Source organism: Mesocricetus auratus, unplaced genomic scaffold (genome assembly GCF_017639785.1).
Source record: "Mesocricetus auratus isolate SY011 unplaced genomic scaffold, BCM_Maur_2.0 Super-Scaffold_100676, whole genome shotgun sequence".
Classification (NCBI taxonomy): Eukaryota; Metazoa; Chordata; class Mammalia; order Rodentia; family Cricetidae; genus Mesocricetus; species Mesocricetus auratus.
Window position 1 is genome coordinate 112,477,065 of NW_024429266.1, and position 14,692 is coordinate 112,491,756.

The 14,692-nt window shown below is 44.8% G+C and overlaps 1 protein-coding gene across 1 annotated transcript in view; it reads left to right on the plus strand.

Moving 5' to 3' along the window:
* Fam126a (family with sequence similarity 126 member A) overlaps positions 1 to 14,242 on the plus strand; it is a 104,987-nt gene extending 90,745 nt beyond the window's left edge. Inside the window, exon 11 of the mRNA XM_040737380.1 lies at positions 13,976 to 14,242. Coding sequence (XP_040593314.1) covers positions 13,976 to 14,097 — 122 coding nt within the window. The 3' untranslated portion in view covers positions 14,098 to 14,242. The remainder of the gene's footprint in view (positions 1 to 13,975) is intronic.
* Positions 14,243 to 14,692: the final 450 nt, after the last annotated feature.

Here is a 14,692-nt window from a genome sequence, read left to right on the forward strand (position 1 = left end):
CAGATGAAAGAAGACAACATTAACTGGGTGTCTTGTTGTTCTTGGTTTTTGTGTTTTCCTTCTGTTTTGAGACAGCATCTCACTATATTCTCTTGGCTAGCTGTGCGGATCAGGCCGGCCTTGGGTAGTGAGGAAAACGACGTGGAATCCGGGGCAGGAGTGTGGTGGAGAAGCTGCAGGTGGAGGATCTGTAAGAGTGAAGGTCTGGGGGTACGAGAGACCTTGACGTTAGAGGGTCTCGATGCTCAGTGAGAGAACCTCAAGACCAACTTCAGGCTCACCAGCTGGCTAGCCCACGAGGCACTCACAGGAAGCGGTTCGCACTCACAGTCGTGGTTTATTCCGGCACAAGGATACACTAAAAACCAGCCAGTGGAAAGCACGCAGGGCGCAGAATCCACGGGTGTGAAGCCTCCTCTCGTCTTCCAGAGGACTCAGCACACTGCTGACCTCTCCTGGCTACGGTGTAAGGCAAGATGGAGAACTGCCAAGCAGCTCACCCCACTGCACACAGCTTTCACCCAAGTCAGTGGCACAGCTATGGCTGACTGCCCGCTTAGCTGACCTTAAGCATGCGAGGAATAAGCAGATGGATTTGGGCAATGACGTTTTCATAATTGTTTCCCTCAACAAAGCTGATCTTCAGGCTCTCTCACTGTGCTGTTCCCTCAACCAAAATCATAAGGCAAGTGTGGGGGGGGCTGGGGGGATTGCAGAAGCAGGAAGAAGACGACTAACCTAGTGTACTGTGTGCTGGAACATGAGGCTGGGCGTGTCACACCAGGGCCAGGAAGGAATATTTCATAAATTGAAGAACAATGCAAGTGGGAATTTCAAGAGAACGATGGAGCCAGGAGTCGTGGTAGAATCCTATAATCCTAGCACTCAGGAGACTAAGACAGGAGGATTTCAGGTTTAAGGCCATAGGAAATGGGATACATAGCAAGACTGTTACAAACAAAGCAAAACAAAACAAATAAACAGCCTAGTGCTCATCAAATGCCTGACATCCCAATATTATAGAGGTGGAGGGAGGAGGATCAGGAGTTCAAGGTCAACCTCAGCTACATAGTTATTTCAAGGCTAGCCTGGGCTACTTGTGTGTGTTATGTGTATATATGTGTATATATATATATATATGTATACATATATATATGTGTGTGTGTATGTATATATTTCTCTGTGTATATCTATACACACAGAGAGAGAGAGAGAATGAGAGAAAGAGAGAGAGAGAGAGAGAGAGAGAGAGAGAGAGAGAGAGAGAGAGAGAGAGAGAGTAAAAAAGAAACCAACCAATGAACCATGGGTTGGGGGCTCTGAGTAGCTAATAAAACAGAAGAGCATCAAAGTTCTCCTAAAAATTTCAACAGCCCTCTCTATCTCTCCACTGTTTGGAATTACATGTTATAAAATGTGCATACCCCAACAACATGTGTACTATAATTCCAGCCCCCACCAACCAGTGCTTCCAATGCTTGGACTTTAATATTTTTGGTTTTTTTTTTTTTTTTTTTTTTTTTGGTTTTTTCGAGACAGGGTTTCTCTGTATTGTTTTGGAGGCTGTCCTGGCACTCGCTCTGTAGACCAGGCTGGCCTCAAACTCACAGAGATCCGCCTGCCTCCGGCTCCCGAGTGCTGGGATTAAAGGCGTGCGCCACCAACGCCCGGCCCGGACTTTAATATTTTGACATGTAGTAGTACCATAGGGTTTCTATTTACTAAAGAGTCCAGCAACGTTACCCATTTTCATTTTGGGGACTAATGTCTATAAATCTGTATGTGACCGTCCACATTGGTAATAGGTAAAGTAAAATCATGTATGTGTGTGTTTCATATATGCACATATATATATTTGCTTCCTCATCACTGATTCATTATGTATTTCTACTTCTTTGATTGTCGCACCTGCTGTGCGGCCTGCATCCAAGAATGTAGCGAGGTGGTCGGGATAGATGACACAGAGACCGGTCGGTTACTTTAAGAAAATTTTCTGCTTCCCAAGTCAGCTTAGGAGGAGACCCCAGTCCGCTTAGGAGAGCTCTCAGGAGAAGTCTCCCCCAAGAAAAAAGAGCTTCCCTTTTTTAAGGACTTTTGCCATCCATTTACATACCATTCTTTCCACTTCTCACCCTCCTGGCTGGTGGTTTAATCTCCGGCCCCAGAATCGGGGAGACACCACAGGGGGCAGGGACAGGAAGAGGCATCTAGCCGTAGGGGGTGTGACAGTCACGGTATTTCAGTGAGCAAGCCCTTATCTGAGCCCTATCAGAGCTTTAAAGCACTGAATTGTTTCCAGTAAACATTACACAGATGCCTGCTCCCAGGCCGAAGGGGAAGTGGGTTTCTGCTCAAGGTCTGGTGTCCCCACATTTGATTACTTTTCTTTGAATATTTTATACTAGTACAAAATTTTACTGTGTTATACATTCTGAAAACTGGCTTCTGTATCATTGTTCCACAGCTGAAATAAATACATACCACTCTATTTTTCCTAATTTTAATAATAGTTCTTAGTGTTCAATGTTACCTGTTTAAGGCTCCTTTGAGAGCGAATCCATCTTTTGGGGGCAGGGCAGGATCTCATGGGATAGTCCAGACTGGCCTGGAACTTCACTGTGTAACTCTAGCTGGCCTTAAGCTTTCAGCAATCTTCCTGCCTCAGTCTCCCACGTACTGAAACTGTGAGGGTGAACCACGTGCCTGGCGTAATCCATCCGATTTTGGTACATTAGCACGTACTTCATCCTTCCTCTTGAACACATCCTGCTTTCTCCTCTTAGGTATATGTGGTCATGTTAAATGTCCTCTGCTCAGAAAAGGAGCCAGTGGAAATGAGATGTTAACTGATGTGGGACTGTGAGTATCAAGGCCACTGTGGGTTAAGATGTTGACAGTACTTGCTTACTGATATCACTCATCATCACCATCATTACTGTCATTACCATCACCACCATCATCGCCATCATTGCCATCATTGTCACTGTCACCACCATCACCACCGTCATCACCATCATCACTGTCACCATCACCACCGTCATCACCATCATCACTGTCCCCACCATCATCACCATCACCACCACCATCACCACCATCACAACCATCATCACCGTCATCACCATCATCACCACCATCATCACCATCATCATCACCATCATCACTGTCTCCACCATCACCACCATCATCACCATCACCACCACCATCACAACCATCATCACCGTCATCACCATCATCACCACCATCATCACCATCACCACCATCATCTGTAAAGAGAAGCTTTTTCTTTGAGAGAAGCCTTCCCGCCAGCCTGGTTCTAGAGCTGCATCAGTCCCAAATAAACACACAGGAGGCTATATTAATTATGAAGCTGTTGGCCTTGCTTGTTTCTTACTGGCTAGCTCTGACTTAAGTAATTACCCCATAATTGCTAATCTAAGTATTTCTCTTACCAGAGAAGTTTCCGGGCTTCCTACCCCATGGCGTTACATCTCAACTCTCTGTGTTTCTCCTTCCCAGAGTCCTCTTGGACTCCTAGTCCCACCTATCTAGATTCCTATTGGCCAGCAGTGCTTTATTGACAAATCATAGGACTTCCCACATCAATCATCACCATCATCACCGTCATCACCACCATCATCACCGTCATCACCACCATCATCACCATCATCACCGTCATCATCACCATCATCACCACCATCACCACCATCATCACCGTCATCACCGTCATCATCACCATCATCACCGTCATCATCACCATCATCACCATCATCACCACCATCACCATCATCATCACTGTCCTCACAATCACCATCATCATCACTGTCCCCACCATCATCACCATCATCACCTTCATTACCATCACCACCATCACCACCATCATCGCCATCATCACAATCATCACCACCGTCATCACTGTCACCACCATAACCATCATCATCACTGTCCGCACCACCACTAGCAGTAGCAGCAACAGCCCTAGACAAGAGTTTTGCTTAATCTTCCTAATAAAAGGAACGATGAATTTTGTCAAGAAGTGGGCTAGAGGGCTGGAGAGATGGCTCAGAGGTTAAGAGCACTGCTTGCTCTTCCAGAGGTCCTGAGTTCAATTCCCAGCAACCACATGGTGGCTCACAACCATCTACAATTCAATCTGTTGTCCTTTTCTGGCATGTAAGCAGAACATTGTATATGTAATAAATAAATAAATCTTTAAAAAAAAAAAGAAGTGGGCTAGAGACTGCAATGCGTGTTTAATGAACTTAAGGAGCATAATACATCTTACATAGTTTCCTGTATAAGAAAAGGACATTTGCAACCTTGTTTCTTATCTAAATTTAAACTGAAAAATAAATAAATAAAATTTTAAAAAACGGAACAAAGCAAAAAAAAAAAAAAAGAAAAGAAAAGGACATTCATCTTCATGAGTTCATTTTCTCTCCTGTTAGAGTTTTGAATTTTTCTGAAATAAATACTTTCTGTTAAAACATAAAATTACTTACTATTTTCTTTATTTTTTTTTATTTGTGTTTTTGAGACAAGGTCCTGAAATGTAACCTGGGCTATTCGTAATTCTCCTGAGTGCTGACATTACAGCTATGGGCCACTACACTAGGTGAATTATAAAATTACTAATCATGCCAAGAAATCTTCAAGTTGGTGATATGGCTAGGTGGTAAAGGCCCTTGTTATGCAAGTTCAGTAAGTGAGTTAAATTCTCAGAACCTAATTAGCAGTGGTGGTACATACCTTTAATCCCAGCACTTGGGAGGCAGAGGCATGCAGATCTCTGTGAGTTTGAGGCTAACCTGGTCTACAGAGCAAGTTCCAGGACAGCCAGGGCTGTTATAGAGAAACCCTGTCTCAAAACAACAACAACGAAGAAAGAAAGAAAGAAAGAAAGAAAGAAAGAAAGAAAGAAAGAAAGAAAGAAAGGAAGAAAGAAAGAAAGAAAGGACGGAAGAAAGAAAGGACGGAAGAAAGAAAGGACGGAAGAAAGAAAGGACGGAAGAAAGAAAGGGAGCACTAGCAAGTTTAATGGAATCAAGTCCAGAGCTCAAGGAGAGAAAAAGATTAAAGAAAAACCTGTGTGAAGCTGGGAAGGCGAAGCCTGGATTTCCCTGGAAACCCCAGCTCAAAGAGAAGAAAGTGTGTTGCAGCCAACAAAGCTGGAAGCAGTTGGAGCTCTGAAGAACACTGTGACATCAGACATGGAGACGTGGAGTTTGGAGTTTGCCCAGCTGGGTTTTGGTCTTGCTTTGGTCCAGTATTCCTCGCTATGCTCCCTTTCCTCAATTTTGGAATGATAATGTATATCCTGTGCCACTGTATGTTGGAAGTATGTGATCTGATTTTTTGTTTTTGCAGAGAATTACAGTTAAGACTGCATGAGTCTCGAAAGAGAATTTGGATTTTAAACATTGTTGAGGCTTTGGCAGGCTGTGGGGACTTTTGAAGTTGGACTAAATGTAGCTTTGTATTATGACATGGCTAACAAGCCTATAGGATCCAGGAGTGGAATGCAGGGGTTTGAATGAAAATGGCTCCCATAGACTCATCTGGAGTAGCACCATTAGGGGGTGTGGCCTTGTTGGGATGGGTGTGGCTTTGTTGGGGGGAAATGTGCCACTGGGATTGGACTTTGAGGTTTCAAATATTCAAGCCAGGCCCAGTGTCTCCTCTCTCTCTCTCTCTCTCTCTCTCTCTCTCTCTCTCTCTCTCTCTCTCTCTCTCTCTCTCTCTCTCTCTCTCTCTCTCTCTCTCTCTCTGTCCCCTTGCTGCCTGTGGACCCACCAGATGTATAACTCTCAGCTACTCTCTGTCACCATGTCTGCCTGCATCCCACCATGCTGACAACGGACTGAACCTCTGAACCTGTAAGCCAGCCCCAGTTAAATGTTTCCTTTATAAGAGTTGCTGTGGTCATGGTGTCACTTCACAGCAACAAAACCCTAATCAAGAGAACACACACAGGTGATTCCACACTTTGGAGGGGGAGGAAGGACGATCACGAGTTTGAGGCCAGGCCAGGCTTCCCATGAAAGCCTGCCTCAACGTAAGCAAACAAACGCCAAGCAAGCAGAGATGAGAGGGGAGCAAGGTAAAGATGGAGACAGAAACTGCTTCTTAAAGCGAGGCTTTTCCACCTGAAACTGCAGTGCACTGCTTCCCTTTGCTGTTCAGAAATAAGCACTTAGAGGTTGCTCTCCTTTAGGTGGGACGCTTTCCAAACTTCTGTATTCCCAGCCTTACCGTGTTGTTTATTGTGTTTTGTCGGCTTTAGTAGTGTGTTCATGGTATTTTTACAGCTGTCTACATCTAGATTAAAAATCTAGGGGCTAGAGAAATGGCTCAGTGGTTAAGAGCACCAACTGCTCTTCCAAAGGACCCAGGTTCAACTCCCAGCATCCACATGACAGCTCACAACTGTCTGTAACTCCAGTTCCAGGGGATCTGATATCTCAGACATACGTGCAGGCAAGATGCCAATGCAAATAAAATAAAAAATAATTTTTTAATCTATTAGAATCTAAAAAAGTATAATTCTCTGCTTGCTTTCCTTCAATATTCTGTAATAAAGTAAAACCTTTAAAACATTGCAGAAATGTGGTTGCAAGGGCTTGCACCTTCACTCAGTCTGGCCCCTCCCTCTGTCCAGTCATGACAGTGAAAATGCCTTCCCAGGTTGGAATCCTCCCTGGGAGAGGCAAGAGGAAGCTCCTGGAGGAGGTCACTACAGATGCCTTTGTAAGAAGCTGCTAGAGTTACAGGCGATTGGTGTTTCCACCTTTACTTCCTGAAAAATTTCACAAGCAATCAGTGTTCTTTGTCCCTTGGTTAGAGAATTCACCACTGAAACCACGTGGCCTTGAGCTCGTTCTGTGGGACAGAGGCTAGAGCATTCAATTCTTTTAACTGTAGATACAGGCACTTGGATATTCTGTTTCTCCTGTCCGTTTTGAAAAATTGTGGTTTTCCAGGAATTTGGTCAGTTCATCTAAATTGTCCAGTTTTTGTTTTCTTTTTTGTCTGACGTTTTCCTAATGTTCTCCATAATCCTTCTATTTCATGTAGCTTTAACCTGGACCTTTTTACTCTTGGTATCAGGTAATTCATATTTTCTCACCCTATCATGTTGATATCAAGAAATAATGTTTTCTTCATCACCCTACCATGAGTTTGTCAATTTTGAATTGTTTCCATTTGGGGACAGTTACAAATGCTTACGATCATTTCTGTACCTTTTTTTTTTAAACATGGATATGCATTTCATTTGTCCTCAGCTTGTGCCTGGGGGTGAGCTGCTGGGCTCTGTGGGGACACTAGGCTTTTCCTTCTGGTGAGCCGAAGGCTGCTCTCCAGTGTCCAGGAGAGCTAGCCTCGGTGTCACCACGGTGGTTCCTCCACCTGCTGCTAACTTGCCAGCCCTGACTTTTCTGCTCTTGCTGCCCCAGCATAATGGGAGGGTGACCTTGCTGTGGTTTGGATCTGTGCCTCCTGGCCACTGCACTGAATGTCTTTCAGTCCTTAAGTGCTAACTGCCAAAATCCGACATCGTATTTTCCCCATTGACTTTCCATATTTTTTTGTGTTCTTATCTAAAAAAAAAAAAAAACCTGTTTATTCTGAGATAACTATGTTTTCTTGTAGGAGTTTTATAGTTAAAGGTTTTACAATGGTCTGTCATTTAAAATTCAACTTAATTTTGTAGATGATTTGGGAAATCACTGACTACTTTCCCGCTGTAGATAACCAGAACCATCTGTTAGAAAGGTTACTTTAGAGCTCAAACATAAAAGAAAGGTTACTTTACCTACTGACTTTTAAGAGGCTTGGTATTAAAACTTTTTTTTAATTGGTCTAGTTCCGTGCTCTCTGTCCTGGTGGTCTGTGTGTCTGTCTTTTGCCAATACTACCCTGTTTTTGTCACTGATGCCCAGGGAGTCTCAGCTTTGGCACTGCTTAAAGTTTTGGCTCCAGTAACCCTTGGTGATGGCTGTGCTGGCTTTGTCTCTTTGCTCTGTTGTGCTGACCGCTGTTCTAGTTGATTTTATCCCCTTCCTCTGCTTGCTTTGGGTTTATTTACCCTTCAAGCTTGCAGAGTGTGGCCTTAGAGCTTTTTTATCATGAGCATTTGAGGCTCTCTGGGCTAGCTAGTTTTATGCCAACTTGACACAGGGAGAGTCATCTGAGAGAAGGGAGCCTCAGTTGAGAAACTGGCTCCATAAGATTGGGCAGTAGGCCAGCCTGTAGGGCATTTTCTTAATTAGTGATAGATGGGGTGGCGCCATCCCTGGGCTTGTGGTCCTAGGTTCTGTAGGAAATCAGGCTGAGCAAGGCAGGAGGAATGTGGCTTTCATCAGCTCCTGCCTCCTGGTGTCTGCCTTGTTTGAGTTTCTGCCCTTTGATGACAACGGAAGTATGAGTGAAATAAACCCTCCCCTCCCCAACCTGCTTTGGTCATGGTGTGTCATTACAGCAATGGTGACCCTAACTCTCCAATGTTCTCAGGCATTGCCTGACCGGCATCAACGTTTTCTCGTGTGTCAGATGGCTCCCCGTTCTGTGCAAAACAGTTTTTCAATTTCCTTCTGATTTTTCTTTTTTTGGTTTTTACGAGACAGGGTTTCTCTGTATTGTTTTGGAGGCTATCGGTCCAGCCCAGCCTCGAACTCACAGAGATCCGCCTGCCTCTGCCTCCCGAGTGCTGGGATTAAAGGCGTGTGCCACCACTACCCGACCTGATTTTTCTTTAATTTCTAAGTATTTGAGATTTTCTGGCTATCACTTCTAATTTAATTTTTTTTTCTTTTTGGTGACCTTGGACATTTTAGGCGATCTAAAGCTCTCCCTGAGCTCCAACCCTAGCCCGCAGCTCTGTTTTGATCAGATAAATACTTCTGCCACTAATGCCTTCGTAGTTGTTGAGATTTCCTCTATGGTTTAGGAAATGTTCTGTTTTGGTGAATGTATAGATACCTGAAGAGAATGTCTATGCAGTTTCTGGATGTAATACTAAATATTAATTATCTTAGCGTAGTTTTTAGTATATTCATGTCCTCCGTGTTTCCTGGGCTTTTTCTGCCTGGAAAGCCCCTCCCCCACCTGTGCTGCTGTGCACTTATTCAGACTACTGCAACTGCCATGGCCCTGTGTGTGTGTGTGTGTGTGTGTGTGTGTGTGTGTGTGTGTGTGTGTGTGTTCCCAAGTGTGTGGATGCCAGAGGACAATGTGGATATCTTCCTTAATCTTTCTCCACTTTATTTCTTCCCAAAGGGGGGCTATTGCTGAAACAGGGTCTCAATGTGTAGACAAGGCTGGCCTTGACCTTTCAGAGATCTACCCGCCTTTGCCTCCTGAACACTGAGATGAAAGGTATGTGCCACCAAGTCTCTTTTCTGCTTGCTCTTTATTTTTCACATACTATTTTTGTTGATTATTCAGAAATTTCACATCATGAACCCTGATCACACTCACTTCCCAGCCCCCCCAGGTCCCCTCCCTTCTTACCCCTCCCCACACACCCCCACCTCCTCACCACAAAAAAGAGAAGGAGAAAGAAGAAGAAGAAAGAAGAAGAAAGAAGAAAGAAGAAAGAAGAAAAAAGAAGAAGAAGAAGAAGAAGAAGAAGAAGAAGAAGAAGAAGAAGAAGAAGAAGAAGAAGAAGAAGAAGAAGAAGAAACCAGTTCAATTTATGTTGCCTATATTCTCTCCTGGATATATTCTCTCCTGGAACATGGTCAAACTCCCCATGGCCAGCCCCCTAAAGAAGATCGAGTCCTTCCCCACCCACACCAGAAGCCAGGACAGTTTCTTGCTGGACTCATAGTTCTCACCATTTCAATTAGGCTGTCAAGCAAGCCCCGGGGCTCTCCCTGCCTCAGCCTCTAACCCCACCCCTACCCTGACACATGCCAGCTACCATGTCCACCTTTTCCATGAGCACTGGGAATGTGAGCACTGTCCTCAGGGTTGCATAGCAAGCCTTTACTGCCTGAGATGTCTACCCAGACACCGGTATTTTCTGTGAACAAAATCTAGACACAGAGGCCCTAAGGGCTCATAGCCATCTGTAAATCCAGTTCCAGGGGCTCTAACCCCTCCTCCTGACCCCTCAAGCATCAGGCATGCACATGGTTGCACATACTTATATACATGCTGGCCAAGCCATCATATCCATAAAGTACAATAAATAAACCTAAAATGCTTTTCCACAATTTGTTAGGAATTGGTTCAGTTTTATTTTAGAGGATCAGAATTTTTCTAGATGAAACTAATTTGCTGTATAAAAAATAGTAGTATTCTCAACAAAAGCAAAACAATACAGGGAAGTAAGTGATATAAACAAGGGTACCTAAAACCCAAGTGGTATTTTAGACATCTTTGAGTTAATGTATTTTAGTATAGAATAGATTATGCTTTGAAGATAGCCTTTGCCAGGAAAAAAAAAGAATTGACATTAGCAAATTTAATTGAATATAAGATGTTTGGTCTGTGAAAACAGCCCTATAATTTTGAAAGTATATTTCCTACTTTGTCATCTAATAAAGGCTTGCAGCTCTTTAATTCTGCTGATTGAATTATAAATTCTCTGGGGCACAGACTGCATTTTTATCTTGTTAACAGCTTGTGTATGCAGAGGGGTAGTCTGCTTAGCCTTATGATTTGTAATATAATAAAAGCATGCACAGTACACATCTTAATGAATTTCCATAGCCTTCCAAGGAGCTGGTGAGAGAGAGTTTCCTATTTTATGGGTAAAGAATTTAAGACAAAAATAATAGCTACAGTGTGACATCTCAGGTTTCCAGTTTTCTCAGTTAGGGGTGAATCTAGAACTCCATGCTGCTTCCTCTGGGGTCCCGGCTTCACAGGTTCCCTAGAGTTGGCCTACATGCAGGACTTCCTGGCACCTGTGTATTTCCCAGAGGGATGACATGGAAGTTGGGGTGGGAAAATCATTTATTGTGTGTCAGGTCCAAAGGAAACTCCATTTCCCCAAACCCCAGCAATTAGACAAAAGGCAGCATGCCTCAGGAATTTGTGAAGCCAGTGCGCTCTACTAAAGGAGCCTTTTCTCTGTCACTGGCCGAAGCGACAAAAGGCTGTCTGTGGTGCCTATTAGCATACCAAAGGACAGCTGGCCTCCAGGCTCCCTCAGTGTCTCAAGTACCTGGTACACATTCCAGAGCTAACATCCTGGCCCTCCCCTCCCCTAAACTTCTCCACCTCATGGGATCCTCTCCCCAGCTACTCCTTTCTCCTTATCCCAGATGCCTCTGGCTATCTACTCTCCCTCACGTCTGTAGGTAAAAACCTTCCACTTAACCACACCATGGAGCGGCCACGCCCTCAGTTTGTACACTGTCCGGGACTATCTCAAGCAGCACCCCCACATCTCAGCCACTGAGCACCAGCACGGCCCCCATCCTGCACTGTGTGTTCCAGATACTCCCCTTTATGTAGTCAGATGCCTCTGGAGGGGTTCGGTTCTGAGTCAGTCCCGCCATGCTGCTCCTGTGTCACCAACAGCGGGATTTACAGCCGCAGGACAACGGTCTTCACAACAGGCTTGGGACATTTTGCTGCTTTGCTTTTTGATTGTTTGAGATGAAGTTTTCCTATGTCCTTCCAGACTGGCTATGTTGACTAACAAAGCCCAGGAAGGCCTCCAACTCGAAGTGGTCCTGTGTGGGTCTCCCAAGTGTTAGGGTCACAGCTGTGTACCACTTACTCAGTGAGCCCTCTGCATTCCTGACCAAACAGCTGAGCATTTGGAATCCTTTCGACACAGTGTGGGGTGCAGGGACAGGCTCTTTTTCTCCCCTGATTACAAGGCAGACAAAGCTTGAAAGTCAAGCCAACCCAAAGTTTACTCAAAGGTGACAACTTAGTTAGAGTTTAAAGAAAAGCTCCAGCAAGCCCAGCTGTCAATCCCAGTCGCTGCCTGGAGAGGGGGGTGGAGAAGAGGACAAAAACAATCAACAAACAGATTTTTTTTTAAGTTATGCTGGCATGGAGGCCAGCCACGTGGCAGACATGTACCCACCCACATAAAATAGAGGAAGCCTTTGGAGAAAGATGAAGAATCCCAAAGTACACTTAGCTTCTAACCATCACCCGAAAGAAACAGAGGAAGAAAAGTTGTATCTTTCTGAGCCAAGAGTCAGAAAGGTGGGCAGAGCCAACAGAAACTCATGGCAGCTTGTAGGGACTGCGCTCGGGGATGGGAATTCTGGGCAGGAAGAGTGCAGCATCTCATTGACGGGATAATTATCCTGCCTGTGTCTTTACCAAGACTTATGGTGAGACTGCCCTCCTGATGGGTGGAGCCATGGCCGGGTGATTGACCCACCCAGCTGGATTTATGTTTACTTAGATCTCCACCAAGGTCAGGGATTTAATATTCTTAACCAGTTTCTCCTTAATGAGCCTTTAATTCAGCTGTGTTACCTTGGGCTTGGGAATGGCAAAGATGAGGAATGATCTACACCAGAGCAGAAGGATCACCTCCAAATAATGACCTCGAGGGTGGAAATGCTAGACAGAGTAGGCCACTCCAGTCACTGTATCCAGCTTCACAAAGGCACCATGTAATTCCTCTGCTAAAACTCTCCCGTTGTCTGGGGCTGGAGAGATGCCTCAGTGTTCACTAGCATTTGTCGATCTTCCAGAAGAGCTGAGCAAATTTCTCAGCACCCATATTGGGTGGTTCACAGCCACCTGTAACTCCAGCTCCAGGGGATCCCACACATTCTTTTGACCTCCTCAGACATTGGCACATAGCTCACACACTAAACATAAGTAAATACATTTAAAACTCTTCCATTCCCTGCCCTTCAGTATACTCCAAAGACCCAAAGGAACCAATAGGACATGGTCCTGTAAATGCATCTGAATTTACCTACTCTGCCTACACTTGTGTCGGCTCTCTCATCGTCGTCTTGAAGACTCCAGGTGCTGTTGTTCCCTCAGACACAGCTCTCTTTCTTCATTTGGTGTCTGATTGAACCTTCTTCCTGGAGAGCTTTGCCTTTCCTGCCAAACCAAACTGAAGTCTTTCTTCTCCATCCTCTTCCCTTGGTTCTGCCTTCCATTTATGGCACTTGATGCTGCCCACTATAATAGAGGCCTTTTTATCACACTGTGTCTTGTTTCTCTCTGATGAGAATTCAGGGCATAAAGTGTCTATGCAAACTGCTTGGCAGATACAAGCCTGACAAGTTTTAGTTGAATAGAGGTGGCTTAGAGAAGTGAGACACTTGCCCAGACTTCAGAGCTAAGAAGGAGTAGATTTATACTTGGAACTCCCAGCCCATTAGAGAAGACGCCCTTTGGAAAAAGAAAAATTAAAAGACAAAAGAAGAGTAAGGCCTTTTTCCAGTGTCAGGAAATACCCAGTGCGCCTCCTTTCTCTTCCCTCCCCCTCTTCCCCTTCTTGCCCTCCCCGCCCCTCCCCTCTCCTCCCCGCCCCTCCCCTCCTCATTCCCATTTGGTTCCTGTTGTTTTGTGCGATGACCACAGAGAATTGTGTAGAAGACAACTCTAAGAACAGAAACCTGGTCACGGAGGGAGGCTGTAAGGAAACTGGATCTGAGGTCCTCTTCTCTCCCTGGGCTTTGTAGGTGCTAAGGAGCTCTGTGGCCCAGTCCTGGGTGCCCGATGCAGCAGGAAAGGGCTTCACGTCCCCAGGTGTACCCTGCTGACTTCAACAGCTCTGTGATGGGCATTTTGAACAAATTAACCCAAGGTTAGCTGAGAAATAACTGAAGCCTAGGTAGTAGCCAGAACCGCAGCCCACCCATAGGGCGTGTTAGCTCTCAGCAGAGTCTCACTTGAACTCTGCTGGCCTGGCCCTGTCTGTCCTTTTCCCTTTTGGACCGTGGTTCCCAAGGAACCTAGCTAGCTGTATATTGAATGCTTAAACAGATTTACAAGTACAGTTATGATTATAAAAAATGACTTATCTTTTGGCTAGGAGGAAGCAAGGGAAGTCGGCAGAGCCGAGTCAGCATCGATTCGGACACAATCTCCTGCTGGAATTTGCAAAGCCGATTTAAATATGATCATAGCGTCCAGAAGTCTGTTTCTAAAATATAGAAAGTCAAGATGACAGCTCTGAGAATGCCAAATTTGAAGAACTTGGAATCTCTTCATTTCGCATTAATATAAACCTTGGGGCTGATCTAACTGGGTCTCACAGTGTGCACAACAGCAGGCAATGGTAATAAAAGCGACTTCCTCACCTTGCTGGTGTCTACTGCTGTCTGTGAGCTACACTGGGTTTTGTATGTTGGGGGCTAGAAAAACAGCATGGTCCGTGAGAGCTCTAAAGGGGGGAAATTAAGTTATGACAAATAACCAACTAGCCATGAGTGCTTTTCAGCAGCTGAAGAAGGATGCATTTCTGTCTGAAAACAATGCTTCTAAGGCCTCAAGACTCTTTGCCTCACTCCTAGGGGCAAAATAAGGTTTACATAGGGGAAAAAAATTAGGAGAGGCTGAAAATCATGTAGGGTGTAAGAATCACACAGATGGCTAAGCTGTAAGGAAGGCATTCAGCATTCAGTGGTCTGGAATCCCGGTGTGAAATCTGGCCAAGTTTTCAGCATATGTTGATCCCTTCCCAGGACTGTGTACATAGCATTTACAGCTGTAACTTTTGCTTATCCACCTGAAAATATTTTGGGGGAGA